Source organism: Dipodomys merriami, unplaced genomic scaffold, assembly GCF_024711535.1.
Source record: "Dipodomys merriami isolate MVZ:Mamm:240054 unplaced genomic scaffold, mDipMer1.0.p SCAF_97, whole genome shotgun sequence".
Taxonomy (NCBI): Eukaryota; Metazoa; Chordata; class Mammalia; order Rodentia; family Heteromyidae; genus Dipodomys; species Dipodomys merriami.
In genome coordinates, this window is record NW_027206590.1 from 162,271 (window position 1) to 176,628 (window position 14,358).

General features: G+C 40.6%; 1 protein-coding gene across 5 annotated transcripts in view; it reads right to left on the reverse strand.

Annotated features, from left to right (window-relative positions):
• Positions 1 to 5,904: 5,904 nt before the first annotated feature.
• LOC138821936 (solute carrier family 41 member 2) overlaps positions 5,905 to 14,358 on the reverse strand; it is an 87,840-nt gene continuing 79,386 nt past the window's right edge. For all 5 annotated transcript variants that reach the window (XM_070014368.1, XM_070014370.1, XM_070014371.1 and 2 more), the window contains one exon: positions 5,905 to 9,783. In XM_070014368.1, the coding sequence (XP_069870469.1) occupies positions 9,598 to 9,783 (186 nt within the window). In that variant the 3' untranslated portion in view covers positions 5,905 to 9,597. The remainder of the gene's footprint in view (positions 9,784 to 14,358) is intronic.

The window sequence follows — 14,358 nt, forward strand, 5'->3', positions numbered from 1 at the left end:
ATTCAGGGACAACACCAAGTCCTGAGTTCAAGTCTCAATACCAAGAACAACAACAAAAAAACTCCTAAAACAAGAAAGAGAAAATGGAAGATGCAGGATTGTTTTCTTTCTGTTCTTTCTTTCTTTCTTCCTTTCCTTCTTTCCTTCTTTCTTTCTTTCTTTCTTTCTTTCTTTCTTTCTTTCTTTCTTTCTTTCTTTCTTTCTTTCTTTCTTTCTTTCTTTCTTCCTTTCTTCCTTTCTCTCTTTCTTTCTTTCTTGTACACCAGTTATTCACACTCATAATCCTAGCTACTCAGAAAAGCTGAGACTGAGAGGATCAAGGTTCAAAGACAGCCCAGGCAGAAAATTACATGAAACTCCATCCCCAGCTAACCAGCAAAAAGCCAGGCTGATGGCATAGCTCAAGGGGTAAGAGATCCAGCCAAACAAACAAGCTAAACAAACACAAGCCCCTGAATTCAAATCCTGGAACTAGCAAAATAAATGTCCCAGAAATAAAAGAAAATAATTGAAAAAGTGTAAAAAATTCCATATTTAACAAGTGTGAAATGACCCACATAACAAGAAAATTGTGAAATTTCAGGGCACTCAAGATAGATGTTGATGAAATTGGTTTAAGAAAAACAACTAGCCACCCCTGTTCTAGGGCACACTGCACCAGCAACTGCTTTAGTCACTTGACAAATATGAGCTCATGTCAGCCTCATGGTAAATAATCTTCTGAGTTATTTACTACTCTTATTAGCATTTTTCAGATGAAAACACACAGCCAGTGTATTTTCCCTGAGTAGTCTAGCTAATGAGCAGCAGAACTGTGATTCTAATCCTGGCTTTATAAATATAAATATATTAATATGTAAAAATATATAAATGCAAAGCCTGAGATTTATATTTTCATCACTCCTTCCTCCTTCAAATTCATGAGTTCTAGAGCACAGTAAAGAAATATCTTCAACATTCTGAAGATAAATTATTGTGGATATCAAATTACCCCAAATATTAATCAAGTTTTAGGGGGATAGAATGCATTTTCACACATACAAAAGCTCAAATATGCAGAAAAAGAAAATAAACTATGTTCAGATATACAAAAGCATGAATATTATCAGCACAGGAATCTAAAGCCATTCTGTGCAGGGAATGGGTACAATTATCCCCCCAAAATTAGACCCCATTGGCCTGGGAGCAGGAGCAAGACTTTCTCTCTGGGTTGTTTGGATTTTTTCATTCCCAAAAGCATCTTGGAATTACAAGGAAAAAAGTGACTTGCCTACTCCAAACTTAAGAAACTCCTGCAGCAATTGTAAGCCCAGCCATCTTCCCTCTATTCCTGTACTCCTTGAGTGAAAGAACTCCATTCCCAGAGGCAGATCTTCCAGTGTGGTGCCTGTTTATATTCTTCCTTCTGTACCAAGGTAGCTATAATGTCCATTTGCCAGCTGTGGATTTGCCTGGGGGCAGGTAGCATCTGATACTAATGTCCAGGAGAACCCAAGCTAGCCAGCAGGGAACCAGCAAAGGTTGCTCTGTGGGACAGTGAGTGACCTCAGCTCAGGCTCAGGGAAGAGCCCAGGTCTGCAGCTTTGGGGCCCAGAGGGAAGCACCTTGAGAATAGACACGTGGGCCCAGGGGACAGGTCCTGATTCCTATAGCAACACACTCTTCCCTCCGTGGTGACATAGCTTTGAGCATGTGCAAAGATGAATAGCCTGTGAAGACTGCCTGAGCTCCAGATATGACTGCCAGAAATATCGGGGCGAGGCTGTAGCTTGTGTGACACGCAAACGGAGCAACAAGCAGGGGGGAAAAGTCTGAGTAATTACTGTAAACAGAGTGTCAACTTGAGGCCCTATTTATACTCCCAGGTTGGCGAGGTCTGAGGAAACTAGAATTATATTTATCTAGCTACTGAATTATCATTATCATCTAATTCTGTGCAAACTGAGTGTAAGCAGTTGTGCTTCACCTCAACTTCTTGTTGGATATAAAACAATCCCAGTTGGTGCATCCTGTCCCAATCTTAATATGCTCACCTTGCTGATCTTCCTGTTCCAGTCTATCAGCTCAGCCATGCTGGCTGGATCATGTTCCTCTTCCCAGAATCCCTGCTCAAAAGGCTAATTCTTCACCTGCCTTGGCTGGGGATTACCTAGTTAGCTCTGGAGATACCTTTAAGCTTGGATCCAAGCTAAAAGCCATGAAATTGGGCCCCTGAGTAAATATCCAGAGGGGCAGCTCCTTTTGAACTCTTCACAGGAGATTATAATGGCCAGCTAGAGTTGAAGATCATTGCACAGAGGAGGAGACTCGTTAAACTTGTTAAACTTGGAACACTTGTACCACATGCTATAGTTTAGATCACCTGTGCCCCCCAAATACCCCAATCCATGGCACCACTGGGAGGTGGTGGAACCTTTAAGAGGTGAAGCCTAATGGGAAGTCTTCAAGTTTAAAGGGGTGTGTCCATGAAGGAGATTGTGGGACCCCCTCCTCAACTCCTTCCCTTCCTCTCTCTTTTGCATTCTGGTCGTACTCTTCTTTATGACCTTCTGCCTATCACTGGCCCAAAGTAAGACAAACAATTGATCACTGGGACTTTGAAACCAAGAGGCCAGAACTGGGTGTGGAGACAGAGGGAGGGACAGAGGAGGGAGGCAAAGAAGGAAGGAAGGAAAGAAAGGAGGAAAGAAGGAAGGAAGGGAAGGAAGGAGGGAGGGAGGGAAGGAAGGAGAGACAGAGGGAGGAAGGGAAGCAGGCTAATTTGTATCTTTCAAGATACAAATGCAAGAGAATAGTACCAATGCCATTATTATTTCCAGTGCTGTAGCTCTTCAGTACTGTTGAAATGACACATTTTTTTTTTGTCGGTCGTGAGGCTTGAACTCTGGGCTTGGGCGCTGTCCCTCAGCTCTTCAGCTCAAGGCAAGCGCTCTACTGCTTGAGCCACAGCACCACTTCCAGTTTTCGAGTGGTTTATTGGAGATAAGAGTCTCACAGACTTTCCTGTCTGGGCTGGCTTTGAGCCTCGATCCTCAGATCTCAGCCTCCTGAGTAGCTAGGATTACAGGTGTGAGCCATCAGTGCCCAGCTGACACAATTGCTTACTGTGTCTATATCCTTAATACCATCCATTTATTGCTACTTACATCATTATTCAGGTTGCTACATCTTACATCTTGCCCCCAGTGAATACTGAATTCCGAAGGTCTCTCAAACGTGGTTATTGTGCTTTCTAAAAGCCAGTCATAACTAGAGTATGCAGAAAACAATGAGTGACAATTTGGTTCTGGACATGGTAATTTTAATTTACCATTTGGCATTATAGCATAAATGTAGAACAATAGTCTTCTAACCACATCTTCTCTTGAACTTTTGGGCTGTAACTACTGCATTCCTAACTTGTGATCTTGCCCAATGTAAATGGCATCCCTGACATCCACATCCTGTCACCAGCCACATCCTGTCACCAGCAGAGGTTTGGGGGTAGTACCGAGGGCCCAGGATCCCTCCATTGAAGACTCTTTCTAGACTAGCACAACTTAAGTACAATCACCATAGCAACCAGAGGCAAGAACACTGAGTAGAAAGGCCAGCTGCACAGCAGTGGGCTTGAATGCCTTTGGGACATGAGTAAGTGGCACCCCCAGAGAACTGCCTGACATGAGGGGCGGAGCCTGTACAACTGGTAGGAGGCCTTTCGGAGTACTCTGGGAACCAGGGGAGCTGCCACCAGATCCCTTGGCTCAGAGGAAATGTCACAGACATAATGCTGTCAGAGAGCTGAGGCTCAAGACCAAGGGTCTGACAGTGAGCCCGGAACTCTGACCTCACTTTGTGGCTAATGTGAGAGCCACCCACAATCAACGTGGCAGTATTACTCTGGCCTTTGAATTATTAGTTCATCAAATTGTCTTCTTGGGCTTGGACTAGCCACAGAATCCCCAAACCTCTTAGGTCTGAGTCTGTAGCATCTGATTGGTCTTGCTAAAGTGATAAAAGATTCAAATCCCAGGCTTTGGATCATGGCTTACAAAACTGTGAGGGAGAAACGTGTTCACTGGAGACCCTAGAGGACCAGTTCCATTCCAGGGAGACACTCAAATAAAATGCAAGAAATTCACTCTAAAGTGAAGCAGGTAAATGTGTGTATGTGTGTGTGTGTAAATGTTTTTGGCTTTCTGTTCCAAACAGCTCCTCAATTCTATCACATAGACAGAAAGCAGCTGTAGATGGTGAATAAATTAATAGACATGGCTATGTTCTAATAAAACATCATTTGTAGCTGGGTGCTGGTGGTTCATGACTGTAATCCTAGCTACTCAGGAGGCTGAGAACTGAGGATTGTGGAATGAAGCCAGCCTGAGTCCCTGTGAGACTTTTAACTCCAATTAACTACTCAAAAACCAAAGGTGGAACTGTGGCTCAAAGTGGTAAAGTGCTAGTCTTGAGCAAGAGCTCAGGGACAGTGCCCAGGCCCTGAGTTCAAGCCCCATGGCTGACAAAAACAAAACAAACATACACAAAAAAAACCCTAACTTCATTTCTAAAGATAGGCAGCAAACTGAATTTGGCCTACCTACTATAGTTTGCCCACCTCTGCTATTAATCACACACATAAAAAGGCCCAGACACTGAAGGTAGTAATGGTGGGATTATAACATGAGATGGTAAGTGCATTTGTGATCTTGTTAAACAAAGCCAGATTCTTAATCTACAGAGTTTCTATCATTCAGTTCAACTGTCAGCAATTTCCCTACAGCCTTGCCATGAAGATGTTTTACCCAGTTTTGAATATTTGCCAGTCTAATAGGTGAGAAGTTGTATCTCTGTGATTTTAATATTTGTACTAATTTGTGAGAGTTGACTATTTCAGTGTCCATGATCCACCTTCCTTTGGCTGTTTTACTATTAGATTGTTGTTCTTGTCTTTCTGATTTATAGGTGTTTATAGGCATTTCTGATTTATAGAGTGGCCTTTAATGTGTACACTGTGGTTGTTGGATAGTGGTGAAAGATGTCAGTGAGGTCTAGTTAGGTGTCAATATTGCTCAGATGGTAGTGATCCTGGGCCATGGGCATTTCAAAGTAAATATGGAACTCAGTTATGAGGCTGATTCTAAGAGAAAATGTTTGGAGTAAAGGTAGGTGATATTTATATAAATGACAGGGGTGAGATGAGCTAGGAAAAGAGAAGCATTCAAAGCTGAACCCCAGAACTCCCCATGTTTGAAAGAGACGAGAGGTGAACAATCCACAAAACAACCCAAGGAGGGCATTGGTAAGGTGGGAAAGAAAGCAAAGAGCCACCTCAAAGCAGAGGAAAGGAAGCATGTCAAGGGGGAAGACTGTGAAATGCTCTGAGAGAGTGCATGTTAGAGACTTTTTGCTGGGAAATCATTTGGCAAAATGCAAACTGTTGGTGACCTTGACAGGAATACTTATAGTGAAATGCCAGTTCTCCCATTAGACAAGGTGGTTAGAGACATGTAGCAGGCAACTGGGCAGTTGTTGATGAACTTGATATGTGAGGCAGAATGGTCAAGATCTACCATAGCAATCTTTTGTTTTCCATGGGCAATGTTTAATTGCTCAGATATAGGCGGAGCTGTATTATATCAGAGCTGATATTCTGCTTAGCATGGATGTATAGATGGATGATGAATGGATGGATGGATGAAGGAAGGAAGGAATCTAGGTGGGGGACACGAGAGGAGTAAGGAATGGTAAGAATACTTAAAACTCAAAACTGGGAAGACAGTGGATTGGAGGCCAGGTTGGTCAGAGCCCAAGTTAACATACTTTATAAGCACCATACACATAACACATCAGCCAGTCTCTTTTGAGAGAATTCCACACGAACTTAATGTTCTGTAGTTCATCAAGAAGGAACACAATGAGGCCAGGTAAAGATTTCTTAAGTTTTATTCTTATTTCAGTTTACAACAATTCAGATGACAGAAGCCCACTATAAATGGGTATACTATATCTTAGAGTATAAGGCAACAAAGCCCCGCTACTCAAAAGACTTTTAAAATGTACCTCATGTGGCTAAATCACTGATAGTCTATGGCATGGAACTTTTTGTCTCCCAGAAAGTACATTATCATAAGTTTCTATTTCAACAGGTTCTAAGAAATTTTATTTTTGAAAGAAAAAAAGATTGGTAGGTAAGAATAAAAATATGATTTAAAAAGTTTATCCATGTGTAAATAAAGTATCTAATAAGTTAGTGAAATGAAGAATTTGGGAAATCAGGAGTTTTTATGTGGTATAAAAATAAATACTTTTATCTGAGTGTGGTAGCACATACCTGTAATACCAGCACTGAGGAGAGAGGGGCGGGAGGATCTTGAGTTCAAGGCCAGCCTGAACTATATAGTGAGATCATGTCTCAAAAAAAAAAAAAAACCCAACAAACTGTTAATTTACAATATATAAAACTGATAATAACTTACTTTTATAAGTAAATAAAAGAAAACATCTTACTGATTGTAAACTTATGTGAAAGCTTTCAAAGGCCAATCATCGTTTTTAAAAGGATCTATATCTCTTTATAATTAATTCAGCTAATTAGCTAATCAGTGGCTGATTTCCCATTCCTCCTATTATATGACTTCTCGATGTTCTATTGCCCTAACCAAGGCTGAGGCACAAGAGGGAAAGAAGAAAATCTCAAATCAACCATCCTCATAGCCACACCTGACTGGGAAAGGTAGTGGCAATCACATTCTCTATGGAATTAGACATTGTTCTCTATTCTTAAATGTTCATTATGCAAATGAAAAATTATTTGTAAAATAAAATAGGTTTGCTATTTCATTAGAGTTCTTGAACCTTGGGACATGAAAAATGTACAATTATCACCATTTGAATGAATTGGACGGAAATGTTCCTGTCTGAAATCTAAAAGAAGATATAGCAATATTGAACTTGTCCGTCAGCTAGTAGGTGGTCCTGGAACACTTGGAGGATGCCACAAAGATCTCAGGCCTGGACTTCAGGGAGTTCACAATTTGGCTATTTTCAGCCATGCAACTTTAACCACATAACTCCTGAGTTTCCCATCTGCCTACTTCACAGACATGGTAGCAAGTATAAAACAAGGCAATGTGTTCAAGTGTGTCTCAGAAGACATATTGCACCAGACTACAGTTATCAGCCTGTGCTTTAAAAATGTAGCTAGCTCTGAATTCTTTTGTGGGTTAAAAAATCAATAGAAAAAAATGGAGAAATGTAAATGTTCATGAGTCAGTGAGCCCAGGTGTATGTAAGTAATTTACAAACACTTCTTCACAATAACATCAAAGATATTACTCATGGACTTTTTTAAATTAAAAATAATCTTTGAGGCTAAATATTCAGCAACTTAAACTTATTCATTCTTTCATTTACAAGAATATTCACTAGAAGACATTATAACTCTCCAAAGGAGAGACTCCATATTTAGTTCAGTTCTCTGCCCTAAACACTTAATTATAAGGCAGAAGAATGAAATAGAGTTTAATATAAGCAAAAATATATAATTCTACACCACAGTCCCCTTATTTTAAAGCGCTTAATAAGAGTACTTTATATTTATAAACCATCTAGTATCTATACAATAGCACTAACTCACAACTTGAACCACAATAATCTAAGCCAATGTGCATTTTTATTCCCACTTAAATTATTAAAAATTTGATGTTGTTGAAAAATTGCACTGCATTAAAAAATGAACAATAGGCGATAAACGTGGTTACTATTGAACAACTAAGTGTTGGGTGAGTGTTTAGAATATAGGATGGGAATTTTAAAAAAACTATTGGCAGGGTTCCAGTGGAAATGGGTTTGGGCAATGGATGCCATGTACAGATATGCACACTAAGTAAGGTGACTGACAACCTCTCTTTCAGAGGAGCAAATGATATGCTTCTTACAAGGACAAAGGAACTACTTGTCATTCTAAATAATACCGCTGAATTATAGTAGGTGATACAGGAATTTTAAAAAGAGAGAGAGAGAAGAAATGTACACATTGTAGTGTAGATAACTACTACTAAGTTCTGGTCAGTAGCAAAATTTGGGGACCAAATGATGCAAACATATTAATGTGCTTAAGAATAACTTGAAGCTGGGCATTGTCAGCTCATACCTGCAATGTTAGCTACTAAGGATACGGAGATCTGGAGGATTGTTATTTGAAGTCTGGGCAGAAAAGTCCATGAAACTCCATTTCCAAAATTACCACCAAAAAGCAGGACTGGAAATAAGGCTCAAATGGCAGAGTGCCAGCCATGAAGTATTGAGGCCCTGTCTCATACAGCCAAAAAATTTAACTTCATAATGCTGATGTTTCAATAGCACTAGGACCTTTACTGTTGGCAACCCAAGATTTAGTTTTTCATCAAAGGCTTCTCTGTTTCTGTTTCTGTCTCTCCCTCTCTCTCTCTCTCTCTCACACACACACATTCATACACATAGATTACCATACCATCTCATAGCTCATACAAATGCAAATTATCAAACAAATGCAGCTCAGATCATCACCTGTTCTTTACTATGAAGTTTTCTGAAAAGTATCACCACTTTTTCCAACAAATCAATGGTCAAAATCAGCTCACTGCTTTCATTAAAGAACTCTCAAGGGCTGGGAAGGTAGCTCAGTGGTAGAGCGCTTGCCTTGCATGCATGAGGCCCTGGGTTCGATTCCTCAGCACCACATAAGCAAAAATTAAAAAGCCGGAAGTGGTGCTGTGGCTCAAGTGGTAGAGTGCTAGCCTTGAACTGAAACGCTGAGGGACAGGGCCCAGGCCCAGAGTTTAGGCCCCACGACCGGACCCCCCCCCCAAAAAAAAAGAACTCTCAAGATCTTTCTACGATCCCAGAACTCATGAGGCAAGATGACTGTGAATTTGAGTCAGCCTCAGCAAAAAGCAGGACATTATCTTTAATTAAAAAAAAAAAAAAAGATTCTCTTTATGGGTGGCCTTCCAAGAACTTTCAGGGTTGAGGTTGAATTAGCATTGGCCCATGTTAGACACAGGGAGAAATGAGTTTACCCTAGGCCAGGCAGAGAATAGGTAAGTCATTTTAGGACCTTTACATTTGTCCCCAGATGGCACAGATAGTGTATTTAACACAGTAAGAAGCATGGTTGGTCCCTTTCATTCAATAACATCCCCTTTGCAGTACAACATACCTATCTATCTATCTATGCAAAGACAAAAACAGCTAAACTTTAAAGCTCAGTTGCTTCTAACCTCCTGTTACAACTCAAACAATAATAAAGTATATTTCTGCTAGGTCTGTGGTTTCAAAAGTATCCATTGTAAACATCCTGTATTCTTTCCTATTCTGTTAATTTCAGTACTTGAGATTGTAACTATGTCTATGTCAAATTATTTATTCTACCAAAAGCAGCACAAATACCATTAATTTTTGTTTCAGCACAAGTTCCTTTAACAAGAAAAAAAAGTTAAGGCCATTTAATGGAATCAGGGCCAAGTGAAGATTACCCTGCAAGGTCACACGATTGATGTAGAAGTTCTGGAAAGGAACCAGCAGTGGGTTATCTTGTGTTTCATTCCTCAGCAGCTTGAGGACAGTCTGCAGGATTCCTTAGTCTCCAACATCTCCATCTCGGTCTCCAATAAGCCAAAGGAAGTGGAAACCCATGGCTAACAATGCTGTCCCAAGCAGGTCACCTAGTGCTGTCAGGTAGGGGATGGAGAAACTGTCCGGGTCCTTCCCTTTCCTCCAGAAGTGATGGACCATCCAGTCAGCGATCCACAGCAGGGTAAAGACCTAGGAGAGACACCAGAGATGACTAACCCATCCAACAGCCTGACCCTGTTACACATGGCTATGAGCAGAAGCAATGATCTCTCAAAGGAAAAACATGTGCTCAAGCCAGGAGCCATGCTTGAAAAGAAATATTTAATTAACAGAGAATTTTCTATTTGCAAGAAAAAATAACATGTGTTTGTAGTTCTTAACATTTTTCTTCAGCTTTTCACCTTCAGGGTCTCATTCCATCCAGCCTCCTCAACAGCCATAATGGTTCTTATATTTTAATAGCACTACAGGCTTTCCCCAAAGCACTGTGCAACTACAGCTTTTCCTATGTGATAGGTTTGTGATGAAGGAATAAGACCTACAAAGAAAGGACTGGAAATTAAAATGAGGAATTATTTAACAGTCTCTTATTTCAGGTACATCAAAGGAAACAGGGACATAAGTTATGTTCATTTACTAAAGAAAAATTAAGCATTATTTCATTAGGAAGCTGAATGCTGGAAACAAGACTTGAGGGTAGATAGCCAAACCTTCAATATCACAACTAAAAGTCTATGGATAATTCCCCAAATTGATCATGCAAAATTATCCAACAAATAAAACATGGGGATAAAATAAGAAAAACTAAAGAAGTATGGAGAAACAGTAGCTGCTGTTTTACAGGCATGTACATTTACATGCACATATCCATTTACATCTATGAAACTGCTATTGAAAAACTGAAATTGGACAAAATAGAATTGTCTACATGAGAAAATAGAGCACACACAAGGTACACACAAAGAATATTTCATAAGCCTTTTTTTTGTTAGTCATGGGGCTTGAACTCTGGGCCTGGGTGCTCTCCCTGAGCTCTTCAGCTCAAGGCTAGTGCTCTTCCACTTGAGCCACAGTGCCACTTCCAGTTTTCTGAGTAGTTTACTGGAGATAAGAGTCTCATGGACTTTCCTGCCCAGGCTGGCTTTGAACCATGATCCTCAATCTCAGACTCCTGAGAAGCTGGGATTACATGTATGAGCCACTGGCACCCGGCACCTTTGTTTTTACTTATGCATATATATATATATATATATATATATATGCACTATATTTTATACATATAGCTATATGCTTTAATTAAAAAGTTTTTTATTGAGTGTTATTGTCAAAATAATTTTGGAGCTAGCTGTGGTGGTGTACAGCTATAATCCCAGCATTTGGAAGGAAAAGGCAGGAGAATTGTGAGTTCAAGGCCAGCCTGGACTATATATTGAGATTCTGTATCATAAAAACTGAAAAATCAAAAGTAAAATAAAAATAAACACTCATCCGGAAGTGGCACTGTGGCTCAAGTGATGGAGTGCTATCCGTGAGCAGAGAGGCGCAGGGACAGAGCCCAGGCCCTGAGTTCAAGCCCCAGGACCAGAAAAATAAAAAAGTTGCTCATCTATGACAGGGTGTGAGCCGCTCACACTTGTAATCCTAAGCACTCAGGAAGCTGAAATCTGAGGATCACGGTTCAAAGACAGCCTGAGTAAGAAAGTCTGTGAGACTATTACCTCCAATTAACCACCAGAAAACTGGAAGTGGAGGTATGGCTTAAAGTGTTACCCCTGAGTAAAAAAAGTTCAGAGACAGTGCCTAGGCCTTGAGGTCAAGCCCCACAACCAACAACAACAACAAAAAGTTATTCATTTAACCAATAGCAGGTTAGGTTCCAAGATTTAATAGGTAAATCCTGGGTAGGGGAAAACTGTGTCTTCTTTTTACTTGATCCTCTGGATTCTAGAAAAATACTTACAAATGATAAACCTAAAACAGTTATTGTGAAAAAGGGTCTCTGTCTTTGAATAACCGTGCTACAGTCAATATGAAAAAAATCTCCATGTCTGACTTTCCTCATGAGCCTTCCATACCTACCACACATGGACTGGCTACAGCAATGGAGGGGATTGTGTATGGAGAGGTCCACGCCCATGCCAGTTTCTAGTACCAGACTCACTATATTACATCAGTTACTACACTAGCTCAGAACGTGTGTGGCCTTTATTTAAAAGGTTAATAGCACAGAAGCATGAACACTGGTTTCTAACATCAATGGGCTCCATGACTCCTGGACCTTGGATCTTTAAAATTAATGAGTGTTTTCACAGCCTGTTTTAGCTCTAAACTAGAAAGGTAAGTGATGGTTGCCATAAACTAGAATGATCACTCTACTCAGCTTTGTTTTCCCCTTCCTCTCTCCCTCCTTTCTCCCTTCACTTTGTACATTTACATAATATGCTGCAGACTCAAGTTCCCTCCCTATACAATTCCTCTCTTAAAGCTATTATGATGACTTCAGGTTCAAGCAGGTTTGAATTTTATTTTTCAAAACGCCTTTGCAAAACTCCTTTTTCCTCAGAATGCTGTATGTAATAAATTATTAACAATAATAGCTCTTTCTCAGTGGAACATACTTGGTTTCAAATTGGAATGATCATTGAAGGAATGCAGACTTTCCACTGGGACAGCCATGCATGTCAGCTATCAGACCAATGGGAGACTGCTGTGTTTTTATATTGTCTGTTTTTTAAAATTAAATATGCATAACCTCTCTAGGTAAATATTCCTCTACCATGGCAACTTTGTAACTCTGGCTAATTATGCAAGTTACAGATGTACTGCTTGGATTTAAATAAATATGTAAGCACCAGAATATATATTTGCTTTGGATGATCTTGCTTTTCTAGGCCGGCTCCTTCTCTGAGCTAGAATGAGCCTTCTCATGTATTAGCATCCTCCTAATGCTGCCATCACAGCCTGCGGGTTGTATAAAGAATGATCATTTCTTTGGGACAGAAATGCTAAGAAACATGGGACAAATAAACCCCAGAAGTATCAAGTTAGTACAGTTCTTCCCAACCCCTAACTTTACAGAGGTTGAATTCATGCCCTCAACAAATATCCACACTTGTTAAAAATCTAATATTTAAATGACTTCTAGGAATTATTTAGAATTTCCATTCCTCAGGAATTCAGTCTGCTTTCCACAGCTGCTTTGTGTGAGGTGGCAGGTGGGGGGAGGAGGGAATGAATGTTCTGCAGGGAAGCAAAGTCTTCCTGACCTTTTCCTTCCTAGACACTGTGGCAGGGTTAGCACCTCTGTCTTCAGAGCACAAGATTTAGGTCACTAAGGTTAAGTGGCTTGTTCAGTTAGACACTAGCTAAGATCTGTTTACCCCCGAAGCCCCCCATGGCTTCCCCTGGTATCACTTTACTCCTGTGGAGCAGTGAAAGTATTTCTACCTGTAGATTAATATCCCCCAATAAACGCATACTTCATTAAAAATTATGCGTGTGCACACACACACACAACATAGTCCATTTGAAGCTTCTATTTTTAGCAGCACTGCCAACAGCCTGCCCACTGAAGACAAGTTAAAATGTTCCATATACTATAAGTAAACAAACGTCTTTAAAAAAATGCTCCACTGAGTTGCATGGAGTAAAGAAGGCTCAGAGGGAACCTGGTGTGCAGAAGGTATGGAGCACTGAAGCCCTTGGTCCTGAAGGCATCTCCAGTTAACCAGAAAGGTGCTGGACCAGAGATGCAGCTCAAGTAGGAAAATGCCAGAGTCCAAGCCCTGGTATTTGCTCTCTCTTTCTCTCCCTCTCCCTCTCTCTCCTTCCCTCCCCCCTCTCTGTTTGTCCATTTGTCTGTCCTTCTGTCTATCTCTCTCTTTCCCCCCCCCAAAGAGTGGATTTTAAGCACTGCCATCACAAATTAACAATTAGGAGATTGTATTTTATTATATGACTTTAAAACTTTTGAGCCAGATACCAGTGGCTCATGCCTGTCATCCTACCTACTCAGGAGGCTGAGATCTGAGGATCACAGTTCAAAGCCAGCTAGGGCAGGAACGTCCCTGGACTCTTATCTCCAATTAACCACCAGAAAAGCAGAAGTGGCGCTGTGGCTCAAGTGGTAGAGCACTAGCCTTGAGCTGAAGAGCTGAGGGACAGCACCGAGGCCCAGAGCTCAAACCCCACAACTGACAAAAAAAAGTTAGGGTATATCTCAGTGACAGAGTGAACTTAGTATATACAAAGCCCTGGATTTAATTTCCAGCACCAAGGAAAAAATTCCTCATTTTGAGAAGGAGCCCATAATATATTTTTTTTAAACTTAACTTTCCATGGAGGGAAGCATGGTTCTATATAGAGTGCCTGCCTGCCTAGCAAACAGAGTCCTAAGATCAAACCTCCAATACCACCAAAAAAAAAAAAGAAAAAAACAAAAACAAAGAAAGTGTATATAAGGGATTAATATCCAGAATATATAAAGAGCTTCAAAAACCAAACAGAAAAGAACAAATAATTCAGTTGGCAAATGAGTAAATTAATGGAACATATAGTTCTCAAAAGAAATACAAATGACTGGGGCTGGGAAGGTGGCTCAGTGGTAGAGCGCTTGCCTTGCATGCATGAGGCCCTGGGTTCGATTCCTCAGCACCACATTAGCAAAAAGAAAAAAGCCAGAAGTGGCACTGTGGCTCAAGTGGTAGAGTGCTAGCCTTGAGCTGAAGTGCTGAGGGACAGCGCCCAGGCCCAGAGTTCAGACCC